The following is a 16797-nucleotide window of genomic DNA, read 5'->3' as shown; positions in this document are numbered from 1 at the left end:
GACAACGATTATATAACTATAAACATGGCGTCCTACTGACTAGGATTATATAACTATAAACATGACGTCCTACTGACTAGGATTATCTATCTGTAAACATGACGTCTTACTGACTAGGATTATATATCTATAAACACGACGTCCTACTGACTAGGATTATATATCTATAGACACGACGTCCTACTGACCAGGATTATATATCTATAAACACGACGTCCTACTGACCAGGATTATATATCTATAAACACGACGTCCTACTGATTAGGAATATATATCTATAAACACGACGTCCTACTGACTAGGATTATATATCTATAAACACGACGTCCTACTGACCAGGATTATATATCTATAAACACAACGTCCTACTGACCAGGATTATATATCTATAAACATAACGTCCTACTGTCTAGGATTATATATCTATAATCACGACGTCCTACTGACCAGGATTATATATCTATAAACACAACGTCCTACTGACCAGGAATATATATCTATAAACACGACGTCCTACTGACAAGGATTATATATCTATAAACATGACGTCCTACTGACAACGATTATATAACTATAAACATGGCGTCTTACTGACAACGATTATATAACTATAAACATGGCGTCCTACTGACTAGGATTATATATCTATAAACACGACGTCCCACTGACTAGGATTATATATCTATAAACACGACGTCCTACTGTCTAGGATTATATATCTATAAACACGACGTCCCACTGACTAGGATTATATATCTATAGACACGACGTCCTACTGACCAGGATTATATATCTATAAACCCAATGTCATACTGACTAGGATTATATATCTATAAACACGACGTCCTACTGTCTAGGATTATATATCTATAAACACGACGTCCCATTGACTAGGATTATATATCTATAGACACGACGTCCTACTGACCAGGATTATATATCTATAAACCCAACGTCCTACTGACTAGGATTATATATCTATAAACACGACGTCCCACTGACTAGGATTATATATCTATAGACACGACGTCCTACTGACCAGGATTATATATCTATGAACCCAACGTCCTACTGACTAGGATTATATATCTATAAACACGACGTCCCACTGACTAGGATTATATATCTATAGACACGACGTCCTACTGACCAGGATTATATATCTATAAACCCAACGTCTTACTGACCAGGATTATATATCTATAAACCCAACGTCCTACTGACTAGGGTTATATATCTATCAACATGAAGTCCTACTGACCAGGATTATATATCTATAAACACGACGTCCTACTGGCTAGGAGTATATATCTATAAACACGAAGTCCTACTGACTAGGATTATATATCTATAAACATGACGTCCTACTGACTACGATTATATATCTATAAACACGACGTCCTACTGACCAGGATTATATATCTATAAACACGATGTCCTACTGACCAGGATTATATATCTATAAACATGACGTCCTACTGACTAGGATTATATATCTATAAACACGACGTCCTACTGACCAGGATTATATATCTATAAACACAACGTCCTACTGACCAGGATTATATATATATAAAGACAACGTCCTACTGACCAGGATTATATATCTATAAACATAACGTCCTACTGTCTAGGATTATATATCTATAAACACGACGTCCTACTGACCAGGATTATATATCTATAAACATAACGTCCTACTGTCTAGGATTATATATCTATAAACACGACGTCCTACTGACTAGGATTATATATCTATAAACACGACGTCCTACTGACAAGGATTATATATCTATAAACATGACGTCCTACTGACAACGATTATATAACTATAAACATGGCGTCTTACTGACAACGATTATATAACTATAAACATGGCGTCCTACTGACTAGGATTATATAACTATAAACATGACGTCCTACTGACAACGATTATATAACTATAAACATGGCGTCCTACTGACTAGGATTATATAACTATAAACATGGCGTCCTACTGACTAGGATTATATAACTATAAACATGGCGTCCTACTGACTAGGATTATCTATCTGTAAACATGACGTCTTACTGACTAGGATTATATATCTATAAACACGACGTCCTACTGACTAGGATTATATATCTATAGACACGACGTCCTACTGACCAGGATTATATATCTATAAACACGACGTCCTACTGACCAGGATTATATATCTATAAACACGACGTCCTACTGATTAGGAATATATATCTATAAACATGACGTCCTACTGACTAGGATTATATATCTATCAACACGACGTCCTACTGACCAGGATTATATATCTATAAACACAACGTCCTACTGACCAGGATTATATATCTATAAACATAACGACCTACTGTCTAGGATTATATATCTATAAACACGACGTCCTACTGACCAGGATTATATATCTATAAACACAACGTCCTACTGACCAGGATTATATATCTATAAACACGACGTCCTACTGACAAGGATTATATATCTATAAACATGACGTCCTATTGACAACGATTATATAACTATAAACATGGCGTCTTACTGACAACGATTATATAACTATAAACATGGCGTCCTACTGACTAGGATTATATAACTATAAACATGACGTCCTACTGACAACGATTATATAACTATAAACATGGCGTCCTACTTACTAGGATTATATAACTATAAACATGGCGTCCTACTGACTAGGATTATATAACTATAAACACGACGTCCTACTGACTAGGATTATATAACTATAAACATGGCGTCCTACTGACTAGGATTATATATCTGTAAACACGACGTCCCACTGACTAGGATTATATATCTATAAACACGACGTCCTACTGTCTAGGATTATATATCTATAAACACGACGTCCCACTGACTAGGATTATATATCTATAGACACGACGTCCTACTGACCAGGATTATATATCTATAAACCCAATGTCATACTGACTAGGATTATATATCTATAAACACGACGTCCTACTGTCTAGGATTATATATCTATAAACACGACGTCCCACTGACTAGGATTATATATCTATAGACACGACGTCCTACTGACCAGGATTATATATCTATAAACCCAACGTCCTACTGACTAGGATTATATATCTATAAATACGACGTCCTACTGACTAGGATTATATATCTATAGACACGACGTCCTACTGACCAGGATTATATATCTATAAACCCAACGTCCTACTGACTAGGATTATATATCTATAAACACGACGTCCCACTGACTAGGATTATATATCTATAGACACGACGTCCTACTGACCAGGATTATATATCTATAAACCCAACGTCTTACTGACTAGGATTATATATCTATAAACCCAACGTCCTACTGACTAAGATTATATATCTATAAACACGACGTCCCACTGACTAGGATTATATATCTATAGACACGACGTCCTACTGACCAGGATTATATATCTATAAACCCAACGTCTTACTGACCAGGATTATATATCTATAAACCCAACGTCCTACTGACTAGGGTTATATATCTATCAACATGAAGTCCTACTGACAAGGATTATATATCTATAAACACGACGTCCTACTGACTAGGAGTATATATCTATAAACACGAAGTCCTACTGACTAGGATTATATATCTATAAACATGACGTCCTACTGACTACGATTATATATCTATAAACACGACGTCCTACTGACCAGGATTATATATATATAAACACGATGTCCTACTGACCAGGATTATATATCTATAAACATGACGTCCTACTGACTAGGATTATATATCTATAAACACGACGTCCTACTGACCAGGATTATATATCTATAAACACAACGTCCTACTGACCAGGATTATATATATATAAAGACAACGTCCTACTGACCAGGATTATATATCTATAAACATAACGTCCTACTGTCTAGGATTATATATCTATAAACACGACGTCCTACTGACCAGGATTATATATCTATAAACATAACGTCCTACTGTCTAGGATTATATATCTATAAACACGACGTCCTACTGACTAGGATTATATATCTATAAACACGACGTCCTACTGACAAGGATTATATATCTATAAACATGACGTCCTACTGACAACGATTATATAACTATAAACATGGCGTCTTACTGACAACGATTATATAACTATAAACATGGCGTCCTACTGACTAGGATTATATAACTATAAACATGACGTCCTACTGACAACGATTATATAACTATCAACATGGCGTCCTACTGACTAGGATTATATAACTATAAACATGGCGTCCTACTGACTAGGATTATATAACTATAAACATGGCGTCCTACTGACTAGCATTATATAACTATAAACATGGCGTCCTACTGACTAGGATTATATATCTATAAACACGACGTCCCACTGACTAGGATTATATATCTATAAACACGACGTCCTACTGTCTAGGATTATATATCTGTAAACACGACGTCCCACTGACTAGGATTATATATCTATAGACACGACGTCCTACTGACCAGGATTATATATCTATAAACCCAATGTCACACTGACTAGGATTATATATCTATAAACACGACGTCCTACTGTCTAGGATTATATATCTATGAACACGACGTCCCACTGACTAGGATTATATATCTATAGACACGACGTCCTACTGACCAGGATTATATATCTATAAACCCAACGTCCTACTGACTAGGATTATATATCTATAAACACGACGTCCTACTGACCAGTATTATATATCTATAAACCCAACGTCCTACTGACCAGGATTATATATCTATAAACCCAACGTCCTACTGACTAGGGTTATATATCTATCAACATGAAGTCCTACTGACCAGGATTTTATATCTATAAACACGACGTCCTACTGACTAGGATTATATATCTATAGACACGACGTCCTACTGACCAGGATAATATATCTATAAACATGACGTCCTACTGACTAGGATTATATATATATAAACATGACGTCCTACTGACTAGGATTATATATCTATACACACGACGTCCTACTGACCAGGATTATATATCTATAAACACGATGTCCTACTGACCAGGATTATATATCTATAAACACGACGTCCTACTGACCAGGATTATATATATATAAACACGACGTCCTACTGACTAGGATTATATATATATAAACATGACGTCCTACTGACTAGGATTATATATATATAAACATGACGTCCGACTGACTAGGATTATATATCTATAAACAGACGTCCTACTGACTAGGGTTATATATCTATAAACAGACGTCCTACTGACTAGGGTTATATATCTATAAACACGACGTCCTACTGACCAGGATTATATATCTATAAACACGACGTCCTACTGACTAGGATTATATATCTATAAACACAACGTCCTACTGACTAGGATTGTATATCTATAAACACGACGTCCTAATGACCAGGATTATATATCTATAAACATGACGTCCTACCGTAGGCATATCCAGGATCACAAACACAGATGTAGGTATTCCTGGTGTAGTCCGGTACACACATCCCACTCCCACCGCACGATACTCCAAAACACAGGTCCCGTCGAACTTCACATCTCATCCCAGAGAAGGCATATTGGTCACATGTACACTGGTAACCATTCACAAAATCGGTACATATTCCTCCATTCAGGCAGGGATTGGAAAGGCAATCATCTGATCGGATAAGAACAATACATTCATACCACATATGCTTGGTAGTTATCGTTAATAAAGTATCAGAACAAAAAACAGGTACTCGTAAAAAACAGGTACTCATAAAACCAGGTAATCGTAAAACCAGGTACTCTTTATTTGCTGCTAATCATATATATATAGATAAGCCTTATGTTCAAATATAAGTCTAATATTCATAGATATATCAAGTGTCCATATATAAGTTAAGTGTTCATAGAAAAGTCTACTGTTCACAGATAAATTTAGAGTTCATAGATAAATCTAGTGTTCATAGATAAACTACTGTTCATAGATAAATCTACTGTTCATAGATCAGTCTAATGTTCAAAGTCTTTTTCCCAATTGCAAATGATCACCGATGGACACCACGTACGCAAAATGTCCCTTCTTACAAAGCAATCATCCATGGTACCACTTACACAAAGTCTTCCCCCTGACAAACGATCATCCAAAATACCACATACTCCCAGTTTTTTCCATTGCGATCATCCACTATACCACTACACCAAGTGTTCCCACTGACAAGAGTTCACCCACGGTACTACCTACACCCAGTGTTCCCACTGACAAAAGATCACCCACGGTACTACCTACACCCAGTGTTCCCACTGACAAGAGATCACCCACGGTACTACAAACACCCAGTGTTCCCACTGACAAAGATCACCCACGGTACTACCTACACCAAGTGTTCTCACTGACAAAAGATCACCCACGGTACTACCTACACCCAGTGTTCCCAATGACAACACATCACCCACGGTACTACCTACAACCAGTGTTCCCACTGACAAAAGATCACCCACGGTACTACCTACACCCAGTGTTCCCAATGACAACACATCACCCACGGTACTACCTACACCAAATGTTCCCACTGACAAGAGATCACCCACGGTACCACCTACACCCAGTGTTCCTACTGACAAGAGTTCACCCACGGTACTACCTACACCCAATGTTCCCACTGACAAGAGATCACCCACGGTACTACCTACACCAAGTGTTCCCACTGACAAGAGATCACCCACGGTACTACATACATCAAGTGTTCCCACTGACAACAGATCACCCACGGTACTACCTACACCCAGTGTTCCCACTGACAAGAGATCACCCACGGTACTACCTACATCAAGTGTTCCCACTCACAAGAGATCAGCCACGGTACATTACACCCAGTGTTCGCACTGACAAGAGATTCCCCATGGTACCACCTACACCCAGTGTTCCCACTGACATGAGATCACCCATGGTACCACCTACACCCAGTGTTCCCACTGACAAGAGATCACCCACGGTACTACCTACACCCAATGTTCCCACTGACAAGAGATCACCCACGGTACATTTGTACCACCTACACCAAGTGTTCCCACTGACAAGAGATCACCCACGGTACTACATACATCAAGTGTTCCCACTGACAACAGATCACCCACGGTACTACCTACACCCAGTGTTCCCACTGACAAGATATCACCCACGGTACTACCTACACCAAGTGTTCCCACGGACAAGAGATCACCCACGGTACAACCTACACCCAGTGTTCCCACTGACAAAAGATCACCCATGGTACCACCTACACTCAGTGTTCCCACTGACAAGAGATCACCCACGGTACTACATACATCAAGTGTTCCCACTGACAAGAGATCAGCCACGGTACATTACACCCAGTGTTCGCACTGACAAGATATTCCCCCATGGTACCACCTACACCCAGTGTTCCCACTGACATGAGATCACCCATGGCACCACCTACACCCAGTGTTCCCACTGACAAGAGATCACCCATGGTACCACATACACCCAGTGTTCCCACTGACAAGAGATCACCCACGGTACCACCTACACCCAGTGTTCCCACTGACAAGAGATCACCCACGGTACTACATACATCAAGTGTTCCCACTGACAAGAGATCAGCCACGGTACATTACACCCAGTGTTCGCACTGACAAGATATTCCCCATGGTACCACCTACACCCAGTGTTCCCACTGACATGAGATCACCCATGGCACCACCTACACCCAGTGTTCCCACTGACAAGAGATCACCCATGGTACCACATACACCCAGTGTTCCCACTGACAAGAGATCACCCACGGTACCACCTACACCCAGTGTTCCCACTGACAAGAGATCACCCACGGTACTACATACATCAAGTGTTCCCACTGACAAGAGATCACCCACGGTACCACCTACACCCAGTGTTCCCACTGACAAGAGATCACCCACGGTACCACCTACACCCAGTGTTCCAACTGACAAGAGATCACCCATGGTACAACCTACACCCAGTGTTCCCACTGACAAGAGATCACCCATGGTACTACATACATCAAGTGTTCCCACTGACAAGAGTTACCCACGGTACAACCTATACCCAGTGTTCCCACTGACAAGAGATTCCCCATGGTACTACATACATCAAGTGTTCCCACTGACAAGAGTTCACCCACGGTACCATCTACACCCAATGTCCCCACTGACAAGAGTTCACCCACGGTACCATCTACACCCAATGTCCCCACTGACAAGAGATCCCTCTCAGTACCGCCTAAATCCAGTGTTCCCACTGACAAGAGTTCCTCCTCGGTACCACCTACACGCAGTGTTCCCACTGACAAGAGATTCCCCATGGTACCACCTACACCCAGTGTTCCCACTGACAAAACATCACCCATGGTACCACCTACACCCAGTGTTCCCACTGACAACACATCACCCACGGTACTACCTACACCCAGTGTTTCCACTGACAAGAGATTCCCCATGGTACTACATACATCAAGTGTTCCCACTGACAAAACATCACCCATGGTACCACCTACACCCAGTGTTCCCACTGACAACACATCACCCACGGTACTACCTACACCCAGTGTTCCCACTGACAAGAGATTCCCCATGGTACTACATACATCAAGTGTTCCCACTGACAAAACATCACCCATGGTACCACCTACACCCAGTGTTCCCACTGACAACACATCACCCACGGTACTACAAACATCCAGTGTTGCCACTGACAACAGATCACCCACGGTACTACATACACCCAGTGTTCCAACTGACAAGATATCACCCACGGTACAACATACACCCAGTGTTCCCACTGACAAGAGATCACCCTCGGTACTACAAACACCCAGTGTTCCAACTGACAAGAGATCACCCTCGGTACAACTCTTTGATATCTTACCGATATTGATATCACACCTGTCTCCGGTAAAGCCAGGCTGACAGTAACATTTCCTGCGCACATTTCCGTACGCTGTACAGTTGACAGCAGTTGATGCACATGAACCACTGGCACATAACATCTGCTCGTCGTCACAGCTGAAAAAGAAGACAGGATTAAACATTCCAAACGTTTCAATTGTTCAATTATTATTATTATTTTTTTTTTTTTTTTTTTTTTGAAAATCAAAAAAGTTATACAGGTTGATAAGCATTGTTAAAATGGTTGTAATCAAAGTTTATCTTGCTCAAACTGTAGTTAATATCAGCAACAATAATACATGTAAATACTTTTTGCCTGAAAATCCTGTGGTACAGAGGCATTGATAGTCGTTGATAAGATTTTTACATTTTCCACCATTCTGACAAGGATTAGGTGTACACTCTGAGGGCAAGTCAACTTCACAGTTAACTCCACCGGAGCCTACAAAATACAATTTTTTGTATACACAAAAATGTTTACATTAAAGCAAAGGAAAATCAGTAATATAAATGACTATTGTAATCAGTAATATAAATGACTATTGTAATAAGTAATATAATTGACTTGTAATCAGTAATATAAATGACTATTGTAATAAGTAATATAAATGACTATTGTAATCAGTAATATAAATTACTTGTAATCAGTTATATAAATGACTATTGTAATCAGTAATATAAATGACTATTGTAATCAGTAATATAAATGACTATTGTAATAAGTTATATAAATGACTATTGTAATAAGTTATATAAATGACTATTGTAATCAGTAATATAAATGAGTTTCGCAATAAGTAATATAAATGACTATTGTAATCAGTAATATAAATGACTATTTTAATCAGTAATATAAATGACTATTGTAATCAGTAATATAAATGACTATTGTAATAAGTTATATAAATGACTATTGTAATCAGTTACATAAATGACTATTGTAATCTGTATTATAAATGACTATTGTAATCAGTAATATAAATGACTATTGTAATCAGTAATATAAATGACTTGTAATCAGTAATATAAATGACTGTCGAAATCGGTTTAATATTCATATAATTAAACTGGTTATTATAATATTTTGTTTATAATAGCGAAAGCCACAAGCCAATGCTACTGACTGAGATGTACTAGCTTGGTCATTGCAGAAAACATTAATAAATGGTTATAACATAAATAAGCTTATATATTTATATGTATAAAATGCTCAAACAATTGTATTGCTTTTAATCCATGTCGTCCAACTGGTGTATGGTAAAGTGTGGTGGTCGTCTGGTACACAAATTCAGTTTCCAGATTATGTCTATTTATTATTCAAAACAATAGACTAAAGCAGATTTTCTATTGTAGTCTGTTTATAACTATGTCAAGTTTTAAAACCCTGATCCTCATTCCTATCCCTTCTTTGCTTTTGACTCTGCTTTATTAGCAATGATTAAAACTGATTTGTGTTTTTGTCTCAACTGTTTAATCAGGTACATTATATACGACATTACATAAATGGACACATCAGTGTGTGAGCGCTTGTGCATATTTAGTTTGTGTGACAATGCATTGAACCACAACATAACTTCTATCCGACTTCATAATGTGAAGCAAATTCTGTGTTTTGTAAAAATTGTTGTTGTCATACTAAATTTGTCAATCTTTTTGGTTCTTATCGCTGTTTTGTTTCTATTTATGAAAAATAATACGTGATTGATTGTGTCTTACTGCTTATCTGCCATATTTTCTTACAAAATCCAAATACCACTGAGATATTGTATCCACTGAGCTCCTTACCTGTGAGACCGTGTATCAATGAGCTTACCTGTGCAAGAATGTATAAATGAGCTCATAACCTATGCGACAATCAATAGATGAGTTTACCGTCGATACATTGTATAAATGAGCTATTTCCTTGTGAAACAGTAAATAAATGAGTTCCTTACCTGCGAGACAGTGTATAAGTTTGCTCCTTACCTGTGGGATAGTGTTTAAATGAGTTTACATCTGAGACAGTATATAAAAGACCATAAGCCCATACCTACCTGTGAGACAGGTACATTTGTATGAATTATTAGCTGGGTCCTCAGAACATATTCCATTGTTGTAACATGGCAAGGAGGCACAACGCAACAATTGCACGCTACAGTCTGAACCAAAGAAATCTGTAAATGAGGATATATCAAACGCCATCAATACAAATCATATCACTTAACTTAAATACCCATACCACCAATACAAATAGTCTAACTTATAGACCCATACCACTCATACAAATAGTCTAACTTATAGACCCATACCACTCATACAAATAGTCTAACTTATAGACCCATACCACCCATACAAATGGTCTCACTTATAGACCCATACCACCCATACAAATAGTCTCACTTATAGACCCATACCACCCATACAAATAGTCTCACTTATAGACCCATACCACCCATACAAATAGTCTAACTTATAGACCCATATCACTTATACAAATATTCTAACGTATAGAGCCATACCACCCATACAAATAGTCTCATTTATAGACCCATACCATCCATACAAATAGTCTCACTTATAGACCCATACCACCCATACAAATAGTCTAACGTAAATACCCATACCACCCATACAAATAGTCTCACTTAAATACCCATACCACCCATACAAATAGTCTCACTTATAGACCCATACCACCCATACAAATAGTCTCACTTAAATACCCATACCACCCATATAAATAGTCTAACTTATAGACCCATACCACCCATATTTTCACTTATAGACCCATACCACCCATACAAATAGTCTAACTTATAAACCCATACCACCCATACAAATAGTCTAACTTATAGACCCATACCACCCATATTTTCACTTATAGACCCATACCACCCATACAAATAGTCTAACTTATAAACCCATACCACCCATACAAATAGTCTCACTTATAGACCCATACCACCCATACAAATAGTCTCACTTAAATACCCATACCACCCATACAAATAGTCTAACTTATAGACCCATACCACCCATACAAATAGTCTCACTTATAGACCCATACCACCCATACAAATAGTCTAAATTATAGACCCATACCACCCATACAAATAGTCTAACTTATAGACCCATACCACCCATACAAATAGTCTCACTTATAGACTCATACCACCCATACAAATAGTCTAACTTATAGACCCATACCACCCATACAAATAGTCTCACTTATAGACCCATACCACCCATACAAATAGTCTGACTTATAGACCCATACCACCCATACAAATAGTCTAACTTATAGACCCATACCACCCATACAAATAGTCTGACTTATAGACCCATACCACCCATACAAATAGTCTAACTTATAGACCCATACCACCCATACACATAAATAGTCTCACTTATAGACCCATACCACCCATACAAATAGTCTCACTTAAATACCCATACCACCCATACAAATAGTCTCACTTAAATACCCATACCACCCATACAAATAGTCTAACTTATAGACCCATACCACCCATACAAATAGTCTCACTTAAATACCCATACCACCCATACAAATAGTCTAACTTATAGACCCATACCACCCATACACATAAATAGTCTCACTTATAGACCCATACCACCCATACAAATAGTCTCACTTAAATACCCATACCACCCATACAAATAGTCTAACTTATAGACCAATACCACCCATACAAATAGTCTAACATATAGACCCATACCACCCATACAAATAGTCTCACTTATAGACCCATACCACCCATACAAATAGTCTCACTTATAGACCCATACCACCCATACAAATAGTCTAACTTATAGACCCATACCACCCATACAAATAGTCTGACTTATAGACCCATACCGCCAATACAAATAGTCTCACTTATAGACCCATACCACCCATACAAATAGTCTAACTTATAGACCCATACCACCAATACAAATAGTCTCACTTATAGACACATACCACCCATACAAATAGTCTCACTTATAGACCCATACCACCCATACAAATAGTCTAACTTATAGACCCATACCACCCATACAAATAGTCTAACTTATAGACCAATACCACCTATACAAATAGTCTCACTTATAGACCCATACCACCAATACAAATAGTCTCACTTATAGACCCATACCACCCATACAAATAGTCTCACTTAAATACCCATACCACCCATACAAATAGTCTAACTTATAGACCCATACCACCCATACACATAAATAGTCTCACTTATAGACCCATACCACCAATACAAATAGTCTCACTTATAGACCCATACCACCCATACAAATAGTCTCACTTATAGACCCATACCACCCATACAAATAGTCTAACTTATAGACCCATACCACCCATACAAATAGTCTAACTTATAGACCCATACCACCCATACAAATAGTCTCACTTATAGACCCATACCACCCATACAAATAGTCTAACTTATAGACCCATACCACCCATACAAATAGTCTAACTTATAGACCCATACCACCCATACAAATAGTCTGACTTATAGACCCATACCACCCAATACAAATAGTCTAACTTATAGACCCATACCACCCATACAAATAGTCTAACTTATAGACCCATACCACCAATACAAATAGTCTCACTTATAGACACATACCACCCATACAAATAGTCTCACTTATAGACCCATACCACCCATACAAATAGTCTAACTTATAGACCCATACCACCCATACAAATAGTCTAACTTATAGACCCATACCACCCATACAAATAGTCTCACTTATAGACCCATACCACCCATACAAATAGTCTAACTTATAGACCAATACCACCCATACAAATAGTCTAACTTATAGACCGATACCACCCATACAAATAGTCTAACTTATAGACCGAAACCACCCATACAAAAAGTCTCACTTATAGACCCATACCACCTATACAAATAGTCTCACTTATAGACCCATACCACCAATACAAATAGTCTCACTTATAGACCCATACCACCCATACAAATAGTCTCACTTATAGACCAATACCACCCATACAAATAGTCTCACTTATAGACCCATACCACCCATACAAATAGTCTAACTTATAGACCCATACCACCCATACAAATAGTCTCACTTAAATACCCATACCACCCATACAAATAGTCTAACTTATAGACCGATACCACCCATACAAATAGTCTCACTTATAGACCCATACCACCCATACAAATAGTCTAACTTATAGACCCATACCACCAATACAAATAGTCTCACTTATAGACCCATACCACCCATACAAATAGTCTAACTTATAAACCCATACCACCCGTACAAATAGTCTCACTAATAGACCGATACCACCCATACAAAAAGTCTAACTTATAGACCGATACCACCCATACAAAAAGTCTAACTTATAGACCCACACCACCCATACAAATAGTCTAACTTATAGACCGATACCACCCATACAAATAGTCTAACTTATAGACCGAAACCACCCATACAAAAAGTCTCACTTATAGACCCATACCACCCATACAAATAGTCTCACTTATAGACCCATACCACCCATACAAATAGTCTCACTTATAGACCCATACCACCCATACAAATAGTCTTACATATAGACCCATACCACCCGTACAATTAGTCTAACTTAAATACCTATACCACCCATACAAATAGTCTTACATGTACGACTCTACCAATAGTCTTACTTGTATGACCCTGTCTCATGAATCAATGTGAATCATTCTATGTTTGGTTTGATTATATATTGATCACTAGACAAGACAGCTAACATATTCTTTTTAAGAAATGATGTCACTAAATCTCATGCATCAGACAAATATATAAAACATATGACTTACTGTCCGTACAGCTACATGTATAGGAATGGAAGTTGTTAGGTACACAGGAGCCTCCATTCTGACAGGGGGACGGTGAACACAAGTTACCTGGAGTAAACCATGATTACAAATGATAGAGGTTTGACATTATACAGTCTTATTACAGATACAATAATACTTCTTATTGTCAGCCTACCATGATAGCTACAAGTAGGCCCACAGTCCTAATTCTGACTGGTAGGGGCACAGTCCTAATTCTGACTGGTAGGGGCACAGTCCTTATTCTGACTGGTAGGTGCAAATTTCTATCATTTTGTGGAAGGGACACAGTCCTAATACCAACTAGCAGGCACACAATCCTAACTCCTACGGGTAGGACACAGTTCTAACATTTAAATTACTGGTAAGGAAACAATCCAACATTTACTGGTAGAGGCACAGTCCTAACATTTACTGGTAGAGGCACAGTCCTAACATTTACTGGTGGAGGCACAGTCCTAACATTTACTGGTAGAGGAACAGTCCTAACATTTACTGGTAGAGGCAAAGTCCTAACATTTATTGGTAGAGGCACAGTCCTAACATTTACTGGTGGAGGCAGAGTCCTAATATCTAATGGTAGAGGCACAGTCCTAACATTTACTGGTAGAGGCACAGTCCTAACATTTATTGGTAGAGGCACAGTCCTAGCATTTACTGGTAGAGGCACAGTCCTAACATTTACTGGTAGAGGCACAGTCCTAACATTTATTGGTAGAGGCACAGTCCTAGCATTTACTGGTAGAGGCACAGTCCTAACATTTACTGGTAGGGGCACAGTCCTAACATTTACTGGTAGAGGCACAGTCCTAACATTTACTGGTAGAGGCACAGTCCTAACATTTACTGGTAGAGGAACAGTCCTAACATTTACTGATAGAGGCACAGTCCTAACATTTACTGGTAGAGACACAGTCCTAGCATTTACTGGTGGAGACACAGTCCTAACATTTACTGGTGGAGGCAGAGTCCTAATATCTAATGGTAGAGGCACAGTCCTAACATTTACTGGTGGAGGCAGAGTCCTAATATCTAATGGTAGAGGCACAGTCCTAACATTTACTGGTGGAGGCAGAGTCCTAATATCTAATGGTAGAGGCACAGTCCTAACATTTACTGGTAGAGGCACAGTCCTAACATTTACTGGTAGAGGCACAGTCCTAACATTTAATGGTGGAGGCACAGTCCTAACATTTACTGGTAGAGGCACAGTCCTAACATTTACTGGTAGAAGCACAGTCCTAATATTTACAGGTAGAAGCACAGTCCTTATATTTACAGGTAGGGACACAGTCCTAACGTTTACTGGTAGAAGCACAGTCCTTATATTTACTTGTAGAGGGACACAATCCTACCTCTTTGTGGTAGGGGCAAAGTCTTGAAACTTACTAGTAGGAACACAGTCGCTGAAAGAGGCAGAAGTCTCCCCTACAGTATACTGGTTACTTGGACACTCTATACACATTGTTTGTCCCTCCTGGTCCTGGTAGAAGTTGGCAGGACATGCTCGACAGTCAGGATGGTATCCAGTTGGAGAGAAATAGCCTACAGGGCATTTATCTGCGAGCAGAATTTAAAAATGATTTATACAACCAAATGATGAAACCGTCAATCATGAGTTAGTACAATCCGTATCAATTATACATTGCTGGAACCATGTATTAATTAAATATTGGTAGAGCTCTGTATCAATTAAACATTTGTGAATCCCTGTATCAATTACACGTTGGTGGAGCCCTGTATCAATTAAACATTTGTGAGACCCTGTATCAATTACACGTTGGTGGAGCCCTGTATCAATTAAACATTTGTGAGACCCTGTATCAATTACACGTTGGTGGAGCCCTGTATCAATTAAACATTTGTGAATCCCTGTATCAATTACACGTTGGTGGAGCCCTGTATCAATCAAACATTGGTGAAGCCCTCTGTCAATTACACAATACAATACAATTACAATAATTTTAAGTAAAGAGAAGTGTTT

At 38.5% G+C, this 16797-nt stretch overlaps 1 protein-coding gene across 3 annotated transcripts in view; it reads right to left on the bottom strand.

Annotated features, from left to right (window-relative positions):
• Positions 1-16797, bottom strand: part of LOC117321797 (sushi, von Willebrand factor type A, EGF and pentraxin domain-containing protein 1-like) — a 157721-nt gene that overhangs the window by 13256 nt on the left and 127668 nt on the right. For all 3 annotated transcript variants that reach the window (XM_033876375.1, XM_033876389.1, XM_033876382.1), the window contains exons 30-35: positions 16203-16373; positions 14796-14882; positions 10980-11099; positions 9256-9388; positions 8927-9063; positions 5474-5689 (exon numbers count right to left, since the gene is read on the bottom strand). In XM_033876375.1, coding sequence (XP_033732266.1) covers positions 5474-5689; positions 8927-9063; positions 9256-9388; positions 10980-11099; positions 14796-14882; positions 16203-16373 — 864 coding nt within the window. The remainder of the gene's footprint in view (positions 1-5473; positions 5690-8926; positions 9064-9255; positions 9389-10979; positions 11100-14795; positions 14883-16202; positions 16374-16797) is intronic.

This window comes from Pecten maximus, chromosome 1 (genome assembly GCF_902652985.1).
Source record: "Pecten maximus chromosome 1, xPecMax1.1, whole genome shotgun sequence".
In the NCBI taxonomy this organism is placed as follows: Eukaryota; Metazoa; Mollusca; class Bivalvia; order Pectinida; family Pectinidae; genus Pecten; species Pecten maximus.
The sequence above is the reverse complement of the archived record's forward strand: the minus strand, read 5'-3'. Positions and strand labels throughout refer to the sequence as shown.